We start from the raw sequence: 17,118 nt of genomic DNA, 5'->3' as shown, positions 1-17,118 counted from the left end.
TGGGCATAAGCTGTCAGAGTTCCTTTCACAAGGGCTAAGAGGGGACACGCACCTATTAGGTGCCTGCTGTGTGCCAGCTACTGCTGTGAACCTGTGATCCGACTGGGTCTCTACTGGGGGATGGCAGGACACCTACCTTTAGGTGGTGGGCTAGAGTCAAGGTTGTGAAGAATGAGGGATCGGCCTCATTCTCCTCATGTCTGTCTGGGAAATCTGAACTCAAATTCTGTGTCCTCAACAGTACTGGAGTGAGGTGCCAGCCTGATAGCGTGATTGCTGGGCAGGGTGACCCAGTTGAACCAAGCTGTCATTCTACCATGTGTGGTATTTCTGGGAGAAGTGCCAGGCTCAGAGCTGGTGTTGGATTCCTCTGGGAGCCTTTCCAGAAGCCTTGTTTCCCCTGGGATCCCACGATTCCTGAGGGAAGGGCCTCTTCCTAGAACGTCTACACTGATGAGCCCAGGGCCTTCTGTGGTGCGGTGGTCCACTCTGCCCTGTCTGTGGGTTGAGTCTCTCTTTGGAGGACTCGCTTTTCCTAAAAAGTACTTTCAGAACTGAGCATATTGCAGACCCTCATCAAGACCTGCTGGGTCTGCAGGCTGGGCTGGCCAGTGACAGAGGTAGAGGCCTGAGTGGGCATCTGGCAGCTCTGCCCCTAGGGGTGCCTTGGGTGTGTGAATCCTGTCTCCTCCTACACGTGGTACCGGTGCCAGGGAAAGCAAGAGGGGAGCTGTGCCTGGTTCCCAAGCCAGACTGATTGGGGAGGGAGCATGGAGCCTGGACCAGGCTGTTGTACTGCGATGACAACTGGGATTATCACCAAAGGTGGTAATTCCCACATGACAGTTTCAAGTTTCAGGTCAAGAGCTGAAGCTAGTCCTCTGTCTCCTCTTTCATCTGGACAGAGATCCTTGCTGGCTTGTTTTCTGGCTCGTTCCTCAGCTGTTCTCAAGACCTTGTACTCCACAGAGACCCTGTTCCCTGCAGACTCTGAGCCCCAGGGGAATGAGGGATGCTCTGTTCCACTGATCGGGGCTGCAGAAGAGAACTGGGGGAGCCCCAGAAGAGACCTGTGGGAAGGTGAGGGCCACAGCCTCCCTGGGAGACCAGCAATGGGGTGCTGAGAAGGGCAGAGTGGGGCTGGCATTTGGAGCCCTGGTGGGCTTTGCAGCAGGCCAGATGGAGGGGATCACCCTGCCAGAGTCACCCTCTGACCACGGCAGCCTGAGACCTGTGGTGGGTGCCACGGGTTCTGCTGTACATGTTTTATGGCTCTGAGAAGAGTCTTCCCAGTAGCCCCAAGCATGTGAGCTCACCACCGCCCCCACCTCCAGCATTTCCCAGAATGGAGCCTTCAGCCTCACAAAGAAGTAGAAGATGATGCTGAGTACCCTAGAAGTCAGACAAGAGGTAATCATGTGATTTTCTGGAAAGGAACTCCAGTAACTACCACAGGTTGGACCACATGAATAGCTGAGGCTTCTGATAATTATGATAAATGATGCTTGTGCTTCTGGATGCTTCCTCCCTCTAGCAGGAGAAAGGTGGCCTGTTCATCACCCCCTCAGGGTGTGAGGGTACAGTGTCATTATCCCCATTTCACTGGTGGGAATATCGAGAGATGAAACAAGCCTCTGAGTGGCCTCAGTAATCCCAGTTTGTTTGTTGTCCTTTTTCTGGCATGATGGAAGAAGGCCCTGGAGGTTGGGGCGGGGAAGAGGGAGTCTGGGAACAGAGGAATTATATTTCCTTTTCCAAATATGTAAGTCAAGGATGGTAGAGTTCCTGGCCACTTGATTCGAGTGCACAGAAAGCTTTCCAGAGGAAAATTCATTCTGTCTTAAACTTAGAGACCCTGGTGCCTCCTGGTTCCTTGGCTTTTGACATTGGGTACATCTCAGGTTGTGGTGCAGAATATAAAATAACCCCCCTTACTTCTGCCACCCCAGCTTACCTCCGGTTCATTCCCAGGATGCCTGAAGTCAGGGATCGAGCTCAGGGTGGGGCTAACCCCTCTGAACCTCCAGGAGGTGGCCTTGGCTGGGCACACCTACCTGGGTGAACCCCCTGCTTTTCAACTCAACTTGTTAGCCGTGAGGCTCAGGGAATGTTGCTTCCACTTCCAAACCTTCAACTTTGATCTGTAAGACAAGGTATCAGCTCCCTTGCAGAGAGGTTTGAGGACTTGAAGCTGAGCACCTGGACAGGGCCTGTTACTGCGTCTGTGTGCTGCCCCCACAGATGTCTCAGGGTCTCTGACTCAGGCTGGCATCCCAGCTACTGTGTCCCCACCCACTCCCCCGCCCCCGTGTATCCAGAAGCCAGTGAACCTCTCAGGAGTGCCGTAGATTGGGGTGACCCAGGAGTAGAGCAGACAGGAAACTTGCAGACTAGTCCCCAAGACTGAGCCAGAGCTATGCCTTCGCAGGGCAGGAATGCAGGCAAGCAGGAGGTTCCTTTTCCTGGTGGGGAGTCCCTGACTCCCAGGGGAAAGGACTTGCACTTTGGAAATCCATTGAGGACAACAGAGCAAGGCTGCCATAACAAAACCTTACAGACTGGGGAGCTTATACAACAGACATTTATTTGACCTAGGAAGTCCCAGGTCAGTGTGCCAGCCAGTTCAGTTCCTGGTGTGGACCTTCTTCCTGACTTGAAGATGTCTGTCTTCTTGGTGTGTCCTCACATATCAGAAAGAGAAAGAGAGCTCTGGTGTCTCTTCCTCTTCTTACAAGAACACAAATCCCATCATGAGGGCCCCACTCTCATGATCTCATCTAAACCTAATTAACTCCCAAAAGGTCTCACCGCCAAATACCATCACATCGAAGGTTAGAGCTTCGGTGTGTGAATTTGGTGAGGGCACATTCACAGGCGTATCATCGGTCTGTCCCCAGCATTGGTCTCTGACTTGTGGGTGCTGATCTTGTAACTTTAGTTCACTGTCCTTATGTGCACATAAAGCCCCCCTTTCAGAACAAGATGAAGGGAACACAGTGAGGTCCTGAGGTCGAGAAGGAGGAAGGTGCTGGGGCTTCACTCAGGAGGGAGTCTTGCATCCTTCCTGCTCTGCCCTCAAGGGAGGGGCAGTTGGCAGACTATTGTTGTGGGTGGGGAGGGTCCACAGCGCTCGGTTTCTGTATTTCTGACTTGTACAGTTGTAAGATATCCTGGTGGTTATGGTCTATTCTTGAGTAGCAGAGTCTGGGGCAAATCTACAATAGTCTAGCTTCTAAGGGAGAATAGCACTAGTTAAAGAGAGACCAGGAAGGCATGAATGTTCTGCATGGCAGCAGGGGGTGAACCACAGGGCTGGCCTGTTGCCCCTGACCGCATGGGGCCTAGTCACTCTTCTTTCTCTGTGATCTGAATCTGAATCTGTGGGTGTGCTGCTGAGCATAGACAGCCCCCGGGTAGCTGCAGCTGGCTGGCTGGCTGGGCAGAGTCCTATTTCTGTGCATGAGCGAAACATTGACCATGGAGACACTAGGTGGGAAGAGGCTCAGAGCTTGTGCGCAAGCTACACAATTGCTGTATGTATTAGTTTGCTAGGGCTGTGTAACAAAGAACCACATACTGGGTGGCTCACACAAGAGACATTTATTGTCTCACAGTTATAATGGAGGCTGGAAGTCTGAGATTGAGGTGTTGGTAGGGTTGGATCGTTTTAAGTGCTGGGAGGAAGAATCTGTGAATCTGTCCCAGGCCTCTTTTTTTTTTTTTTTTTCTTTTTTGATTTGTAGATGACTGTCTTCATGTTCATATGGCATTCTCCCTATCTACTGCTCTATCTTTAAGTTTCCCTTTTCTAGGGCACCTGGGTCTGATTCTTGTTTCAGTTCAGGTCATAATCTCAGGATCACGAGATTGAGCCCCGCATCACAGAGTCTGCGTGAGATTCTCTCTCTCCCTCTGCCCCTCCCCCTGCTTGTGAAAGAAAAAAAGAGAGAAAAGAAAGTCTTTTAAAAAATAAATTTCCATTTATTATAAGGACACAGTCGTATTGGATTTGGGCCCAACCTAATGATCTCATTTGAACTTGGCAAAGACTACATCTCCAAATAAGGTCACTTTGGATGTATTGTGGATTAAGACTTCATCGTGTAAATTTGGGCCAGTAGGGGAGACACGGTTCAGCCCATAACACTGTACTTCTTTCTTCTTTTTAAAAAATTTCTAGGGGATCCCTGAGTGGCTCAGCAGTTTAGCGCCTGCCTTCGGTCCAGGGCATGATCCTGGAGTCCCAGGATTGAGTCCCACATTGGGCTCCCTATATGGAGCCTGCTTCTCCTTCTGCCTGTGTCTCTGCCTCTCTCTCTCTCTCTCTCTCTCTCTGTCTCTCATGAATAAATAAAAATAAAATCTTTCAAAAAAATTCTAAACCTGACTGATTTTTATTTTTTTATCTAGGGTTTGTTTTAGGGGGGATTGACATAAAATTTACCATCTTAACTATTTTTAAACATATAATTCAGTTGTGTTAAATGCATTCACATTGTCATGCAGCCATCACCACCAGTTATCTCCAGAACTTTTTCTTTATCCCAAGCAGAAACCCTCCCTACTAAGCAGTAAGTCCCCACTGCCCTCTCCTCCCAGCTAGCTGACAACCCCCATTCTATTTTCTGTCTGTGAATTTGCCTATTCTAGGTACCTCCAAAGTCGTGGACTAAATTTTTGTGTCCCCTCCCTCCAAAAATTCATATGTTGAATCCCTAACTTGCAACATATTTGTAGGTGGGGCCTTTGGGGGATAGTCAGATCATGCGGCCCTTGTGATGGGTCTAGTCCCCTAAAAAGAAAAGACCCAAAGAGAGCTAGCACCGTCTTTCTTTCCACCTACTAAGACGAGGCCATATGAGCACACAGCAAGAATGCATCTGTCTGCAAGCCAGCAAGAGAGCTGTCACCAGAACCCAGCCATACTGGTATGGCTTGTTGCTTGTTTACTTGCTTGTTGACTTCCAGCTTCCAGAGAAAATAGATTCCTGTTGTTTAAGCCACTCAGTCTAGGGTATTTTGTTAAGGCAGCCCTGGCAAACCAATACATTTATATCAATGGAATCATGAGATGTTTATCCTTTTGTGATTGTTTTCACTTGGCATATTATTCTCAAGGTTCACCTGTGTTGTGGCATGTTGCAGGACTTCCTTCTTTTAAGACTGAGTAATATTCCGTTGTACATGTATACCGCATTTTGTTCATCCATCTGCCGCTGGTCGCTTGGGTTACTTCTGCCTTTCGCCATTGTGAGTGATGCTGCTGTGGACATGCATGTACGTGTACCTCCTTTCCTAACTCTCCCCAGGCTTCCTTCGGGAAGGCAGTCCTGAGGTCGAGGTAGGGAAAGTGGCTGTTCCTCCTGCTCTCCTGAGCTCACCCCTGATGAGTGCCTGTTCATGGTCCAGCCCTGGCCTGGGCACTGTAGGCTGACCACCAGACAGTGGGAGCTCTTTCTTCCCACCATTTTTTCTCTCTTCCCTCTGCGTTTCCTCTTTGAAGTGGGAATGGAATGAGATGAGCGTTCCCACAGCCATCCAGTGACCATGTGCCTCAATTCCCATGTTGCTCCCAGACTATGGTCCTGCTCTCAGTGCCATCCTCTTGAAGGGCTCTGCCCACCTCTACTGCCTTGTGCCTCTCACCCCCGATGACTCTACGGGCCAGTTGCCTGCAGCCAAGTCTCAGCCTCAAGTCCTGGAAACTCAGCACCCCCTTTGCTCTTCTTCCTTTTTCCTGGGTCCGCTCAGTCTGGGCCTGTTTGTGGCATTTGATGTCGGTGTCCATTCCCACTAAAACCAGACCCTCGACCCATTCACCTGGAATTACCATCACAGAAGCCTCCAGCTGGGTCCTAACCGCAATATCAAACTCGGATGTGCTGTCAGAGTGTCATCTGCCTGTGTTCCCTGCCCCCACCTTTGGTCCATGCCTCAGTAACCCTTGATACCTCCTAAATCGTGCCTTGGGTCCTTGGCCCAAAGCCCAAGCCTCTTAGAATTACTCCTTCCCACCACTCTCACCTCATTCCCAGCATATCACCTTTCCAGCCTTTCCTCATTCATGAGCTTGCAATAGCCCCGCAGCTGGGTTGACCCAGCTCCCTGTGTGGGGCACCTCTGCAGCCCCTCTGCTGGTGGAGGGCTCAGTGGTTCTTCCATCCCACACAGACCTTGTCTTTGTGAAGCCTTTCTGGCCCTCTCCTGGGGCCAGCCATCTCTTCTTTGACCCCATGGCATCACTTTCAGGCCATAGGCTACACCTGTATTAGTCTCCTGGGGCTGCCATAATGAATGGCCATAGACTCAGTGGCTTAAAACAACAAATACATACTCTTCCACAGTTCTGGAGGCAGGAGTCCAAATCAAGGTGTAGAGCAGGGCCATACTCTCTCTGGGGGGCTCTAGGGGAGAATACTTTGTTGCCATCTCCAATTCCTGGTGTCCCCATGCATTCCTTGGCTACAGACCATGTCATTTTAATCTCTGCCTCCACCTTCACAGAGCCTTCTTCTCTTCTGTCCTCATAAGGACACTTGTCACTAGATTTAGGGTCCATTGGGTAATCCGGGGTGATTTTATCTCAAAGTTCTTAGCTAAATTACATCTGTAAGGACTCTTACCAAAATAAGTTCCCTCATACAGTTCAGTTGTTAGAATGTAGACTTATCTTTTGGGGGCCACCATTCAACCTACTGTAGTGTCCTTCCCACCTTCATATTCTGTGGGGAGCCAGTATCTGCCTCTCTTATTACTCTAGTGGGTCTTGGAGTGGTCACTTCCGTGGGGAGATGGTCTCTGCTGCCTTGCTTGAGGGCCTAGCTGCCCCCCATGTGTGGCTTTGCTGTGATGCACATGTCATGTGACTCCTGAGAGTCTGATGGCTCCCAGGGGCAGGGGCTGGGTCTGTGATGCCATGCCTAACATGAAATAGAAATGTCATACATCTTGGGTGAATGTTGGGTACCGAATAAATACATCAGCTTGATTGTCTGAGGCCAAACTGCCTCCAGGAAATCTTTCTGAACCTGTTGAAGAATGAAGGTGGTGCTAAAGAATAATAATAACATCATCCAGTGACTGAGGGCTGCAGCTTCCCAGCTGGTTCGTGTTCCAGCCTCTGCCTGCCCCACCCTGGCGCCATCTGGTTCCAGCCCCAGCCCAGAACATAAGTGATCTTTCCATCTTTAGGCACAGGTGGGTCCTTGAAGACAGAAGGAAATCTTTTAACAACTCTCTCGATGCTTATCAGGGAGTCCTTGTCTGCCCACACTGGGGACATTCAATCTTAATGCTAAAAGTCACCCGCAGAGTTGGCCTTGTGGTGATTCAGTCTACAACCAGCTGGAACCCAAACCCCGAGCGGAAGAGTCATAAGAGCTATTATATTAGTCGGCCTGTGTCCTCCAAGAGAGCCCAGCTTTGTTCAGGGCATCTAGAGCTGCCAGGAGAGCTGAGGCATCAGGCCATGAACAGGGCAGGCCCAGGCCCTTCCCAACCAACATTTTCTGGCCTGTCGGGGAGACTTGACTAGTGTCAGAGCCTTCTGTGTTCCACAGGCTGGTCTGGACCATGGGCTCCCACTACCCGGGCAGCTGGGGCTTTCCACACTAGCCTGGTGATGTCATTGTTGGGGTGGCAGCATAAAGGCTGGAAGGTCGCAGGATTCCAGGGTATTCTCTGTGCTCCCCCTTCCCCTGCAGAACCGCAGGCTCTGACAACAGGCCTCTCACCAGGGTGTAGTGGCCAACTAGATGGGGAGCATCTGGTTTATAAAGAATTTTGACTTCCTTGGTGTAGATGCAAGAGGGGGCAGCTGCCAGCCTGAGGGTAGAGGAAAAAAATGGAAAAACCACCCAAACCAACCAGATATCTTAGAATGTAGAGTAACCTCTCACTGCCTGTGGGTGGCCTGGGGTTATGGTGCCAGGCAGTACTGACGTCAGTCAGGAACGATGTTCTTGGTCTTCAGGAAACCACTGTATAATGTTCCAGATTCCTTCTTTTAACAGAGGAAAACAGATCTCTTTCTCTTTCTTTCTTTCTTTTTTTCTTTTTCTTTCTTTCTTTTTTCTTTCTTTATTTCTTTTTTTTCTTTCTCTTTCTTTCTTTCTTTCTTAATTTCTTTTTTTTTGAGGTGAAATGACAATGTAAAACTAAACATTTCAAAGCAAACAACTCATCATTTAGTGTATTCGCAGTGTTGTGTGACTACCACTTCTGTTTAGTTCCCAAACACCATCATCACTGCAGCAGGAAATCCCATACTCATTAAGCATCTACTTTCTGTCTTTGGATTTGTCTCTTCTGGACATTTCATGTAAATGGAATCAGACAACATGTGGTCTTTTTTTTTTTTAATTTTTTTTTTTTTAAGATTTTATTTATTTATTCTTGAGAGATAGAAGGAGAGACAGAGCCAGAGACACAGGCAGAGCCAGAGCCAGAGAGACACAGGCAGAGGGAGAAGCAGGCTCCATGCACCGGGAGCCCAACGTGGGATTCGATCCCGGGTCTCCAGGATCACGCCCTGGGCCAAAGGCAGGCGCCAAACCGCTGCGCCACCCAGGGATCCCAACATGTGGTCTTTTATGACTACCTTCTTCACTTGGCATCTTGTTTTGGGGGTTCATGTTCAGCCTGTCTCAGTACTTCATTCTTTTTGAAGACTGAGTGATATCCCACTGTAGAGATAACACCACAGTTTCCTTATCCATTTATCAGTTGATGGACATTTGGGTGGTTCTACCTTTTGGCCCTTGTGAATAATGCTGCTCAAACATAGCTTGAATTATCCCAGTACAACTTTTGCTTTAAACACCTGCCCTCCTTTGGTTATAGATCTAGGAGAGGAATTGTTAAGTCATATAGTTATCAGCTCAACCTTTTAGAAATGTCTTCAGAAAGTGACCAGATAAGCAGGTCACACGGGTGGACCTGGGGCCTAGTCAGGCTCCACCTGTTCCTCTCTCGGAGACTCCTTTTCTTGTCTGAAAAATGAGCATCTCGAAGTTGCTGCCCATTAAGGGGTCAGGATGGATTCAAGGATATCAGCACTATGCCTCACCCAGAGGAAGTGCTTGAGAAAAGGGGAGCAGGTATTTTCCAAAAGTACTGGCTTGCTTGGGCACATTCAAGGCTTTTCTACGGTTGGGGAAATTCACTTTCCTGAAGTATCACGGTAAAGAAGTCAGCAGAGCCCCAAGACCTGCAGCCAGTCCTGCAGATAGAATCTGTTCCCAGGGCACCAGGTGGTGGGAGGAAGGCTCGAGGCTGTGCATGAATGTGGTGTCCAGAGCTAGCTTGGACCTGTAGAACCTGTGTGCCCATTGGTGAGACCCGGGGGGTGTCCTAGCCAGGGTTTTCTGAGCCTCTCCCAGAGGCTGATGCCTAGCTGGCAGGACACCCCCAAGGACGTGAGCTCCTGTCTGGAAGTCACCAACCCTGCAACACCATTAGCACTGTGCTGTATGCCTGCAGCCCAGGAGAGGTGTGGGGTTCAGAAAGGAGAGGGCAGGAGTGGGGAAAGCAGGGCTTCTCCAGATATGATGAGGTGGAGGGGGGACTCAGTACCTGCCTCTGCTGAAACCTGCCCACCGCAGCTGGCCAACCAGGAAGAAGATGGTGTTTGAATGTCTTTTACCTCAATTAATAAATACAGCCCAGCCCTTTGCTGACAGTGTAAACAGGGATATGAGACCACCCTGCCTCGGTCTTGATGCATGATTGAGTTCCTCCACTCCTACCCAAGTTCCTGAGGTCCCTTCTTTCCTCTCAACCCTGTCATGTGTTTATCAGAATCCCTCCCCTGGCCCTTTCCAGCTGTTCTCATGTCTGCTTTGGGAGGGGAGGGCTGAGAACATTTCTTCCTCCTGAGGATTTTGCTTCAGGCTCTCATCTTGGGGTGCACTGGTCAGAGGGTGGGACAGGAGCTGGGATGTGGGCCCCACACCTGTGGCGGCAGCAGGGCCACAGAAGCAGGATCTGAGGACCCTCCAGGTACATTGGGTCCAGCAGAGCCTCCCCTGGTTGGCTGCAGCCAGTAGACCTAGGGCTGGTGATCTGAGCTTGGTTTTGCACACATTTCCTGGGAGCCCTTGCGGCAGAAATCCCAGCAGGGCCTGAGAGAGGCCTTGTCGTGAGATGCACACTTCCTGGCTCACAGCTGCGAAAACAGGGAAGGAGTATCGAAGTTACTGGAGCTGTTTGATCCAAGGCTGGGCTGAGGAAAGACAGGCTGTGGGGGAGAGGCTGGGGCTCTCCCTTGAGGGGCTGGCAGGCCGGAGGCTGGGCTAAGGACATTTAATGCTTTGAAGGCAGACATGTGCCCTCTGAGAGCAGGAAGGACAGCCGCTTCAGGGCTGTGGATCCACGTGGTGCTATTATGCCAGGGGATCCGGCTCTGGCACTGGGTGTGACCTGTGATTACCAGATTCTTATGGGCTGGCAGGAATCTTGTCCAGTCTGGGTCAGGAAGATGCGGGTGGACAGGGAAGTGGCCTGGAAAAGATGATGTGTAAACTCTGTAAGAGTAGAGGGATAGCTGCTGGAACAGTGGCTGTGCCAATTTGACTGGTCTGGCTGTGTGACAGACACCAGGGCTCCTTTGAAAGCTGTGCTTACAGAGCATGAGCAAGGCCTTCCTTTATTGTCCTTTGTTATTAAACCCGCAGAAACCTGTGATGCAGCCTGGGTACCTACCACCCAGCACCCCCCCCCCCCCCCATCAGGTCAGGGAGCACACTGCTTGGAAGTTTTGGTTCTCTGCTTATTTTAGACATGGTTGCAGGGGACTGTTGGCGATGAAGGGGATGGAGAGACGCTCCCCTGCACCCTACCCCCTCCCCTGGCTCAGCTACCCAAGCATTGCCCTGTCTGGAAGGGACCTCACAGGGTGTGTGTGTGTGTGTGTGTGTGTGTGTGTGTGTGTGTGGTAGGTACTTGTTACATATAACATCAAATGGGACATTTTAATCACTCTTAGGTATACTATTCGGGGGTGTTAAGCACGTTCACACTGTTGTGCAGCACCATCCCTCTCCCCAGGACTGTTTCATCTTCCCAAACTGAAGCTCTGTACCCACAAAACAACTCCCCATCCCTCCTCCCCCAGCCCCTGGCCCCCACTATCGAACTCTTTATCTCCATGAATCTGACTATTCCAGGTCTGTCATATAGGTGGACTCACACAGTGAATTTGTCATTTTGTGACAGGGTTATTGCCCTTAGCATAATGTCCTCCAGGGTCATCCATGCTGTAGCATGTGTCAGAATTGTCTTACTTTTTCAGGCCAAGTAGTATTCCGTTGTATTTCCATATCACATTTGGCTTATCCATTCACCCATCGGTGGATGTTTGATTTGCTTCCACAGTTTGGCTGTTGTGAATGATGTTGCTAGGAGCACGGATGTGCAAATATCTGTTTGCACCACTGCTTTCAGTTCTTTTACGTGCATACCCAGAAGTGGAATTGCTCGATCGCATAGTAATTCTACATTTAATTTTTTGAAAGTTTTTTTGTTTTGCTTTGTTTTTTTAACCAGTGTTGTCCTTGAGGTGTGAGAAGAGGATGTGATCTGGGCTGACAGGGACTTAGTCCTCCCACTTGGCAGGTGTGGGGGTGGTTGCCTTTTTTCCTTGCATCAAAGACTAGATTTTAGATTTGCAGAGTGCCAGGATTGTGGCTGCTAAGCCGACTTGCCTGGAGAGGAGGAGGTTTGGGATTTCATTGTGCACATCCGTTTTCCACGCTAAGCTGGCCGCTGCCTGCCAACTCTGAGTGGGTCTTGCTCCCTCTGCCCCCGCCCTCTTCCCTGCTGGTTCGCCGCTCTGTGTGTGGATCAGCCCTCATTTCCCTGAGCCTCTCATAGCTGTGGGATGACAGGCCCACCCCCTCTGAAACCAGTATTTGCTTTCAGCTTTGGGTAGAACTTTGCAGGAAGCACCAAGGTTAGCTCGGCCACCAGGTGCCCAGTCCTTGGAGAGAAGGAGCCCCAGAGAGGCTTTCCCACTGGATATTCCTGGTAGAAGAGAGGACAGCAAGGCCCCTCTCTCACTTTGCTCTGGTTCTTGGGAAATGGCAGCTCCCGAAGCCTCCCGGGAATAGACAATATGCTCGAGGAGGTATGGGGACCCCAGAAGTGTGAAAGTGTGAAAGGAAGATGGGTCCCTATGTGTCAATTAAGATGGAGGAAGAGGAAAGGAGGGCTCTCCTCCTTGCCCTATCACATTTGCAGGAGCAGGCTGGGGGTTCTGGGTTAGCTAGGACAGTGAGCTGAAGCCTCTGGTGGAAGGTAGCCCAGCAATGAATGACCAGCTATCTGGAATCCAGACTTAAAAGCATTGGTTTCTCGGATGTCAGTGTAGAGAGATGTGTGCAGAGTGGGAGACAGCTGACTTTGAGTTGCCCTGATCCTCCTAATTGCCCCATTGAGTCTGGCTGTGGAGCCTGGCTTCTCTGTCTCACCTGGTGGGTGGGAAGTGTCTACAGCAGGCTCAGCAGCCCCACACGGCCCTGGCCAGCAAACCTTTTGCCAGGCACTTGGTTTTGCACAGGTTTTTTTTTTTTTTTTTTTTTTTTTAGTCAGGATGTTGCTAAGCTAGCATAGCACTTCGTTTTGCAGATGTGGAATCTTGCAGTATTTGGAGCAAGCCCTAGGACCCTGAGTTTGACCCTAAAGTTCTTACTTGGGGCATCACTCAGTATTAATTTGACCTTTAACGTGAGCTCAGTGTAGTCACAGGCTGGGATATCCGGTGATGGTGCTCAGATTAAGGATGCTCTTCTAGATGATGAATATGTTGTTGGCTTCTTAAAAACATTCTTATTTCAAAAAAAAAAGTTTATAGTTTCCTAGAGAGGATGTGTGGACACTGAAAGTTCTGAGCTAATGTAAAAGCTGGGCCCAGAGGAAGAGTGGGGAGCAGAGTAAGATGCTGTGAAGGAGGTGAGGTCAGGAGGTAGGCAGGGCATGGCTGGCTGACCTGCACAGTGACTGTAACAGCTTAAAGCAGAGCCAAGCCTCCATCCGTTGTCTAGTTCACACGCCTGATGATAAGGTCAGGAAAACTGAGACACAGACCACTTAAGTGACCTGCACTGATTCTCACAGGTATATAGCAACCTAGACAGGACCAGAGCCTCACTTCTGGGAAATTCGCATCCCAGGGTCTAGAATCAGCCCACCTGTCCCCTGGAGGACATGTCCTGGGTTGCAGAAGTAAAGATACCCCCACCCCCAGCCCAGGGGGATCATTCAGACTACCCATGAGAAAGGCATCTGGCAGCCAAAGCCTTCTGTCCAGGGCCCGGACTGCCTTTGGATGCAGCTCCCACAGAGGGCAATTTTTCAGTAGAGGCTGCTGTGATACAGGGTTCATATCATGGATGTTGAATGGACAAGAAGTCCTCTGTGTTCATTTTGGTTAAAGAAAAAAAATCTGTGATACCCCAAAAGGAAGCAGAAGCTGAAGTCAGACTTGTTTTGGGGGTAGGGTGTGAGATTAGCGTTCTGTATTTAACAGGGTTCTGTGCTTTTTAATACATTTAAACCCTCCACATCTGTCTTCAGGGATGCCAGGCAAGAGCTAGTTGAGCACCTTTGCAGACTCTTAAGAGGACACAGAACTTGACCTTGGCCTCTGACTATCCTGGCCCCAGCAGGGCTGAGCATTGATAACCAACATGGCGATGGCACCAGGAGCCCCCACAGTAGCCCATGGTCTAAGGAGACCAGGGGACCTCAGTACAGCTTGTTGTTAGGGCACAGAGTAGGAGCCCACCCAGCTCTCAGGGTCCTCCACCCTGTCTGCTACTTTCATCCCAGAACCAGCCTCTGCTGGGACCCTCCTATGGACACACACAGCAGCAGGGCTCCACCTGGCCTTTGTGGTCACTGCTTGCACACAGGCAGCAGGGACACAGTGTGGGTCAGGGAGACAGCCAGCACAGTGCCAGATGCCAGCTTATGCTAATGTAGCAGTCTCAGCCCTGCTTCCTGCTGGAACCCCTGGGAAGCCTGTACAACCAGCAGGGCCCAGACCTCCCTGGGTGTCTGATTCTATAGGTCTCTGTTGATTTTGAAGCTGGCACTAATACATACCCAGGGCTAGGGACACCTGTTAGAGGGCATGCCACCTGCTGGCCCACTGAGGTGGAGAATGTGGGAGAGGCAGAGGTGTGTGAGGAAGCTGGGATGTAGTGGATGAGTCTCACAGTGCACTGGCAGCCATCATAGCCGATATGGTGAGCACCTGGCCTCTCCAGCCACAGGTCCTCTCAGCTGCCACGTGGGAAGAACTGAGAACATTCCCCTTCTAGAATTGCCAGGTCTACTCTGGAAGCCTGTGCCTACTGGCCTCGTTGCTGTGGGTGCTTAGTGGCAGAAGTTGTTGTAAACTAGTAAATAAACACTGCAGGGGTCCCCTGTGGTGGTGACGTTGGACAGGGCTGGTTGCCAGTGAGTCATGGGGAAGACAGCGTAACCCAATCAAGATGACTTCTCAAAAAGCCCATGTGTTGTGAAGGAGCCCTTGAAGGAGTTAGGTCACACTCACATGAGGCTTGGAATGGGCCAGGCCCTTGTGGGTTAAAGTCTTGGTGAGGATCCACTGGATGAGATTAGTTCTGAAAACAGAGCTACAGAAAGACAGGCAAAGGAGAGTGGGCTTTGTGATTTAGCTAGGGAGAAAGGGGTGACTGTCTTCAGGTACCTTTAGGATGGAGGTATTATTCTCTATAACTCCATAGCCCTGAGCAGCAGGGAGCCGGCTAGAGGGTAAGATACTCTGTCCTCACAGGTATACTCAGATTGGTGGTCTGGGATTTTGGTGGACTAGATGGGAAGAGTCAGCCAAGGCAAAAGGTGGAGTAAGGAGAAGGCGCTCCAGCGCCCTTTCCCTGGGTTGGGACTGGCTGGCCTGGGGCACTGCTCACAAGGGCTGGGGCTTGTGCTTGGACCAGCATGATCTGTGCTCCTCACCCCATCAGATCCCCATGGACAGGTGCATAAGGACCGTCTCTGATAGCAAGATGCTAGCCTTTGGGCTCCATCTTTCTGTAGCTGCTCAGGCCCACTCCTGATACAAGTACTATGTGCCCCAGACAGTGTCCTGAAAGCCCAGTCTCATATAGTCTGGGGAGTGTGCCACAGTTTCAGCCCCATCTGCCCTGTGGTCTTCACTTAGCTGGTTGTGAAGGTGAGGTCAGCTTACCTGAAGTCCTTGTTCAACACCCCTGGATGCCCGACATCATCAGCCAGTGCCTGCTGGGACATGTGCGGTGTGGCCCCCCTCACTGTCTCTAACAAGCTGCTTCTCTACACACACAGATGCGTCGTTTGGAACGCCACCTGGGTATGGCTGTGCTGCGGACCGGGCTGAGGAGCAGCGCCGGCACCAGGAGGGGCTGCCCTACATCGATGACTCACCCTCCTCCTCACCCCATCTTGGCAGCAAAGGCAGGGGCAGCCGGGACACACTGGCCTCAGGAACCCTGGAGTCCACCAAAGTGGTGAGTCCCAAGGGGGAAGGGCCCGGCTGTGAAGGAAGGCTTGGGCTTGGCTCTGGCCTACTGTCCACTTCCTGAAGGCACCCTGAAGCACATCTGCTCTCTCAGGCATAAGTGACGAGTAGGTGCAATCAGGAGCAACCGATAGCTGAAGTCACTAAAAATGCCTTTTTCAGTCCCCTATCTGGTACCTGCTGGCCTGGAGACGGCCCCCTGGAGGCTTTGAGCAGTGAGATCATGGAACTGTCAGCTGAGCATGCAGGACGTAGGCAGCACATGTGGAGGCTGAGAGCACCACCCCTGTCCTACCAGCAGGACCAGTGGCCGCCCCAGCGGTGGTGCTGTGGGGCAGAGGAGGGGGACAGCATCTGGGCTGCTCTCCTTGTGCTGCTCACAGTGCACTGGCTCCTTTTCACTAGAAAGGGTGCTCCTGAGGACTCCATCCATTTGACCAGAGTCTTGCCTTTGAGGTTGCATTGTCATTAACAGTCCTGTTGTCATCTCCTCTTTGGAACAGGACAAATACCTTCCCTCTTTTGCTTAGCTTGTTTCTGTTGATGTCCCCTCTAGGTTGAAAAACAAGAGAGAAAGTTGCTTTTTATCCATTGTTGGTAGGAGGTGCCAGAAGCGTATCTTTTCACTGCAGTCGCTCCTCTGTTGGGCTGGTGCCTTCTCTGTGGGACTGCTTCTTAATTATGCTTTTCTGATTTCTAAAGACCCTGGCGCTGGGCAGGCTTCCCTTTCTGAAATGTAAGGATGGGAGAAGAAGCCCAGGTGTGACACATACCCATACTTGCCTTGTGCAGCGTTTTGTTTGTTTGTTTGTTTTTAAAGATTTTATTTATTTATTTGTGAATGAGAGAAAGAGAGCATGCACAAGTGGTGGGGAGGGGCCGAGGAAGAGAGAGAAGCAGACTCCCTGGGTGGGGAGCCAGAAGCAGATTCACTGAGCGGGGATCCCAAACCTAGGACCCTGAGATCATGACCTGAGCCCAAGGCAGATACTTAAGCAACTGAGCCACCTAAACTCCCCCCTTGTGCAGCTTTTTACCCAAATACCTGATTTCACTATTTTACAGATTAGGAAACTGAGGTACAAAGAGGTGAAATTACTTGCTCAGGCCCACACAGGTACCAGTTTGAAGGCTTCCTGAGTCCTCAGATGACACCTACCTTGCCTTTCTCAGTGCATCTCTTGCTTCCTGCTTTGCAAGCATGATTGGTACAGATGGGGCTCTTTCCCATCCAAGTTCAGCCTGAGTCCTGAACTTGGGACAAGGCTGCTCCAGGAGGCTGATCTGCCCTCCCTGTACCCCAGACCCCATGCAGCTTGGCTGCCCACCACCACTAGGCTCCTGCTCTCAAATCCTGTCTACACTGACTTGGAGTTCTGCCCTTACCTTTCAGCCATGCTCAGAGGCTTATCTGTCCTGGAGTCTGTCCAGATCCCAACGCCTGCTCTCCTTGGGCCCCCCCGAGGGAGCCCATAGACCTGTCTCACACATCTGTCCTTGCCAGAGGTGGGCTCGCCAATTCCGAGCACACCACCTGGCCCAGAGCAGGTGTCAGGGAACGTCTGGATAAGATGGGAATTTTTTTTTCTATTCTG

The 17,118-nt window shown here is 50.8% G+C and overlaps 1 protein-coding gene across 1 annotated transcript in view; it reads left to right on the top strand.

Annotated features, from left to right (window-relative positions):
- The window catches only part of BCR (BCR activator of RhoGEF and GTPase), a 124,287-nt gene that overhangs the window by 47,876 nt on the left and 59,293 nt on the right, over positions 1-17,118 (top strand). Inside the window, exon 3 of the mRNA XM_041728634.1 lies at positions 15,331-15,512. Coding sequence (XP_041584568.1) covers positions 15,331-15,512 — 182 coding nt within the window. The remainder of the gene's footprint in view (positions 1-15,330; positions 15,513-17,118) is intronic.

Source organism: Vulpes lagopus, chromosome 14 (assembly GCF_018345385.1).
Source record: "Vulpes lagopus strain Blue_001 chromosome 14, ASM1834538v1, whole genome shotgun sequence".
Taxonomy (NCBI): Eukaryota; Metazoa; Chordata; class Mammalia; order Carnivora; family Canidae; genus Vulpes; species Vulpes lagopus.
This window is presented reverse-complemented; position numbering and strand designations above follow the sequence as displayed.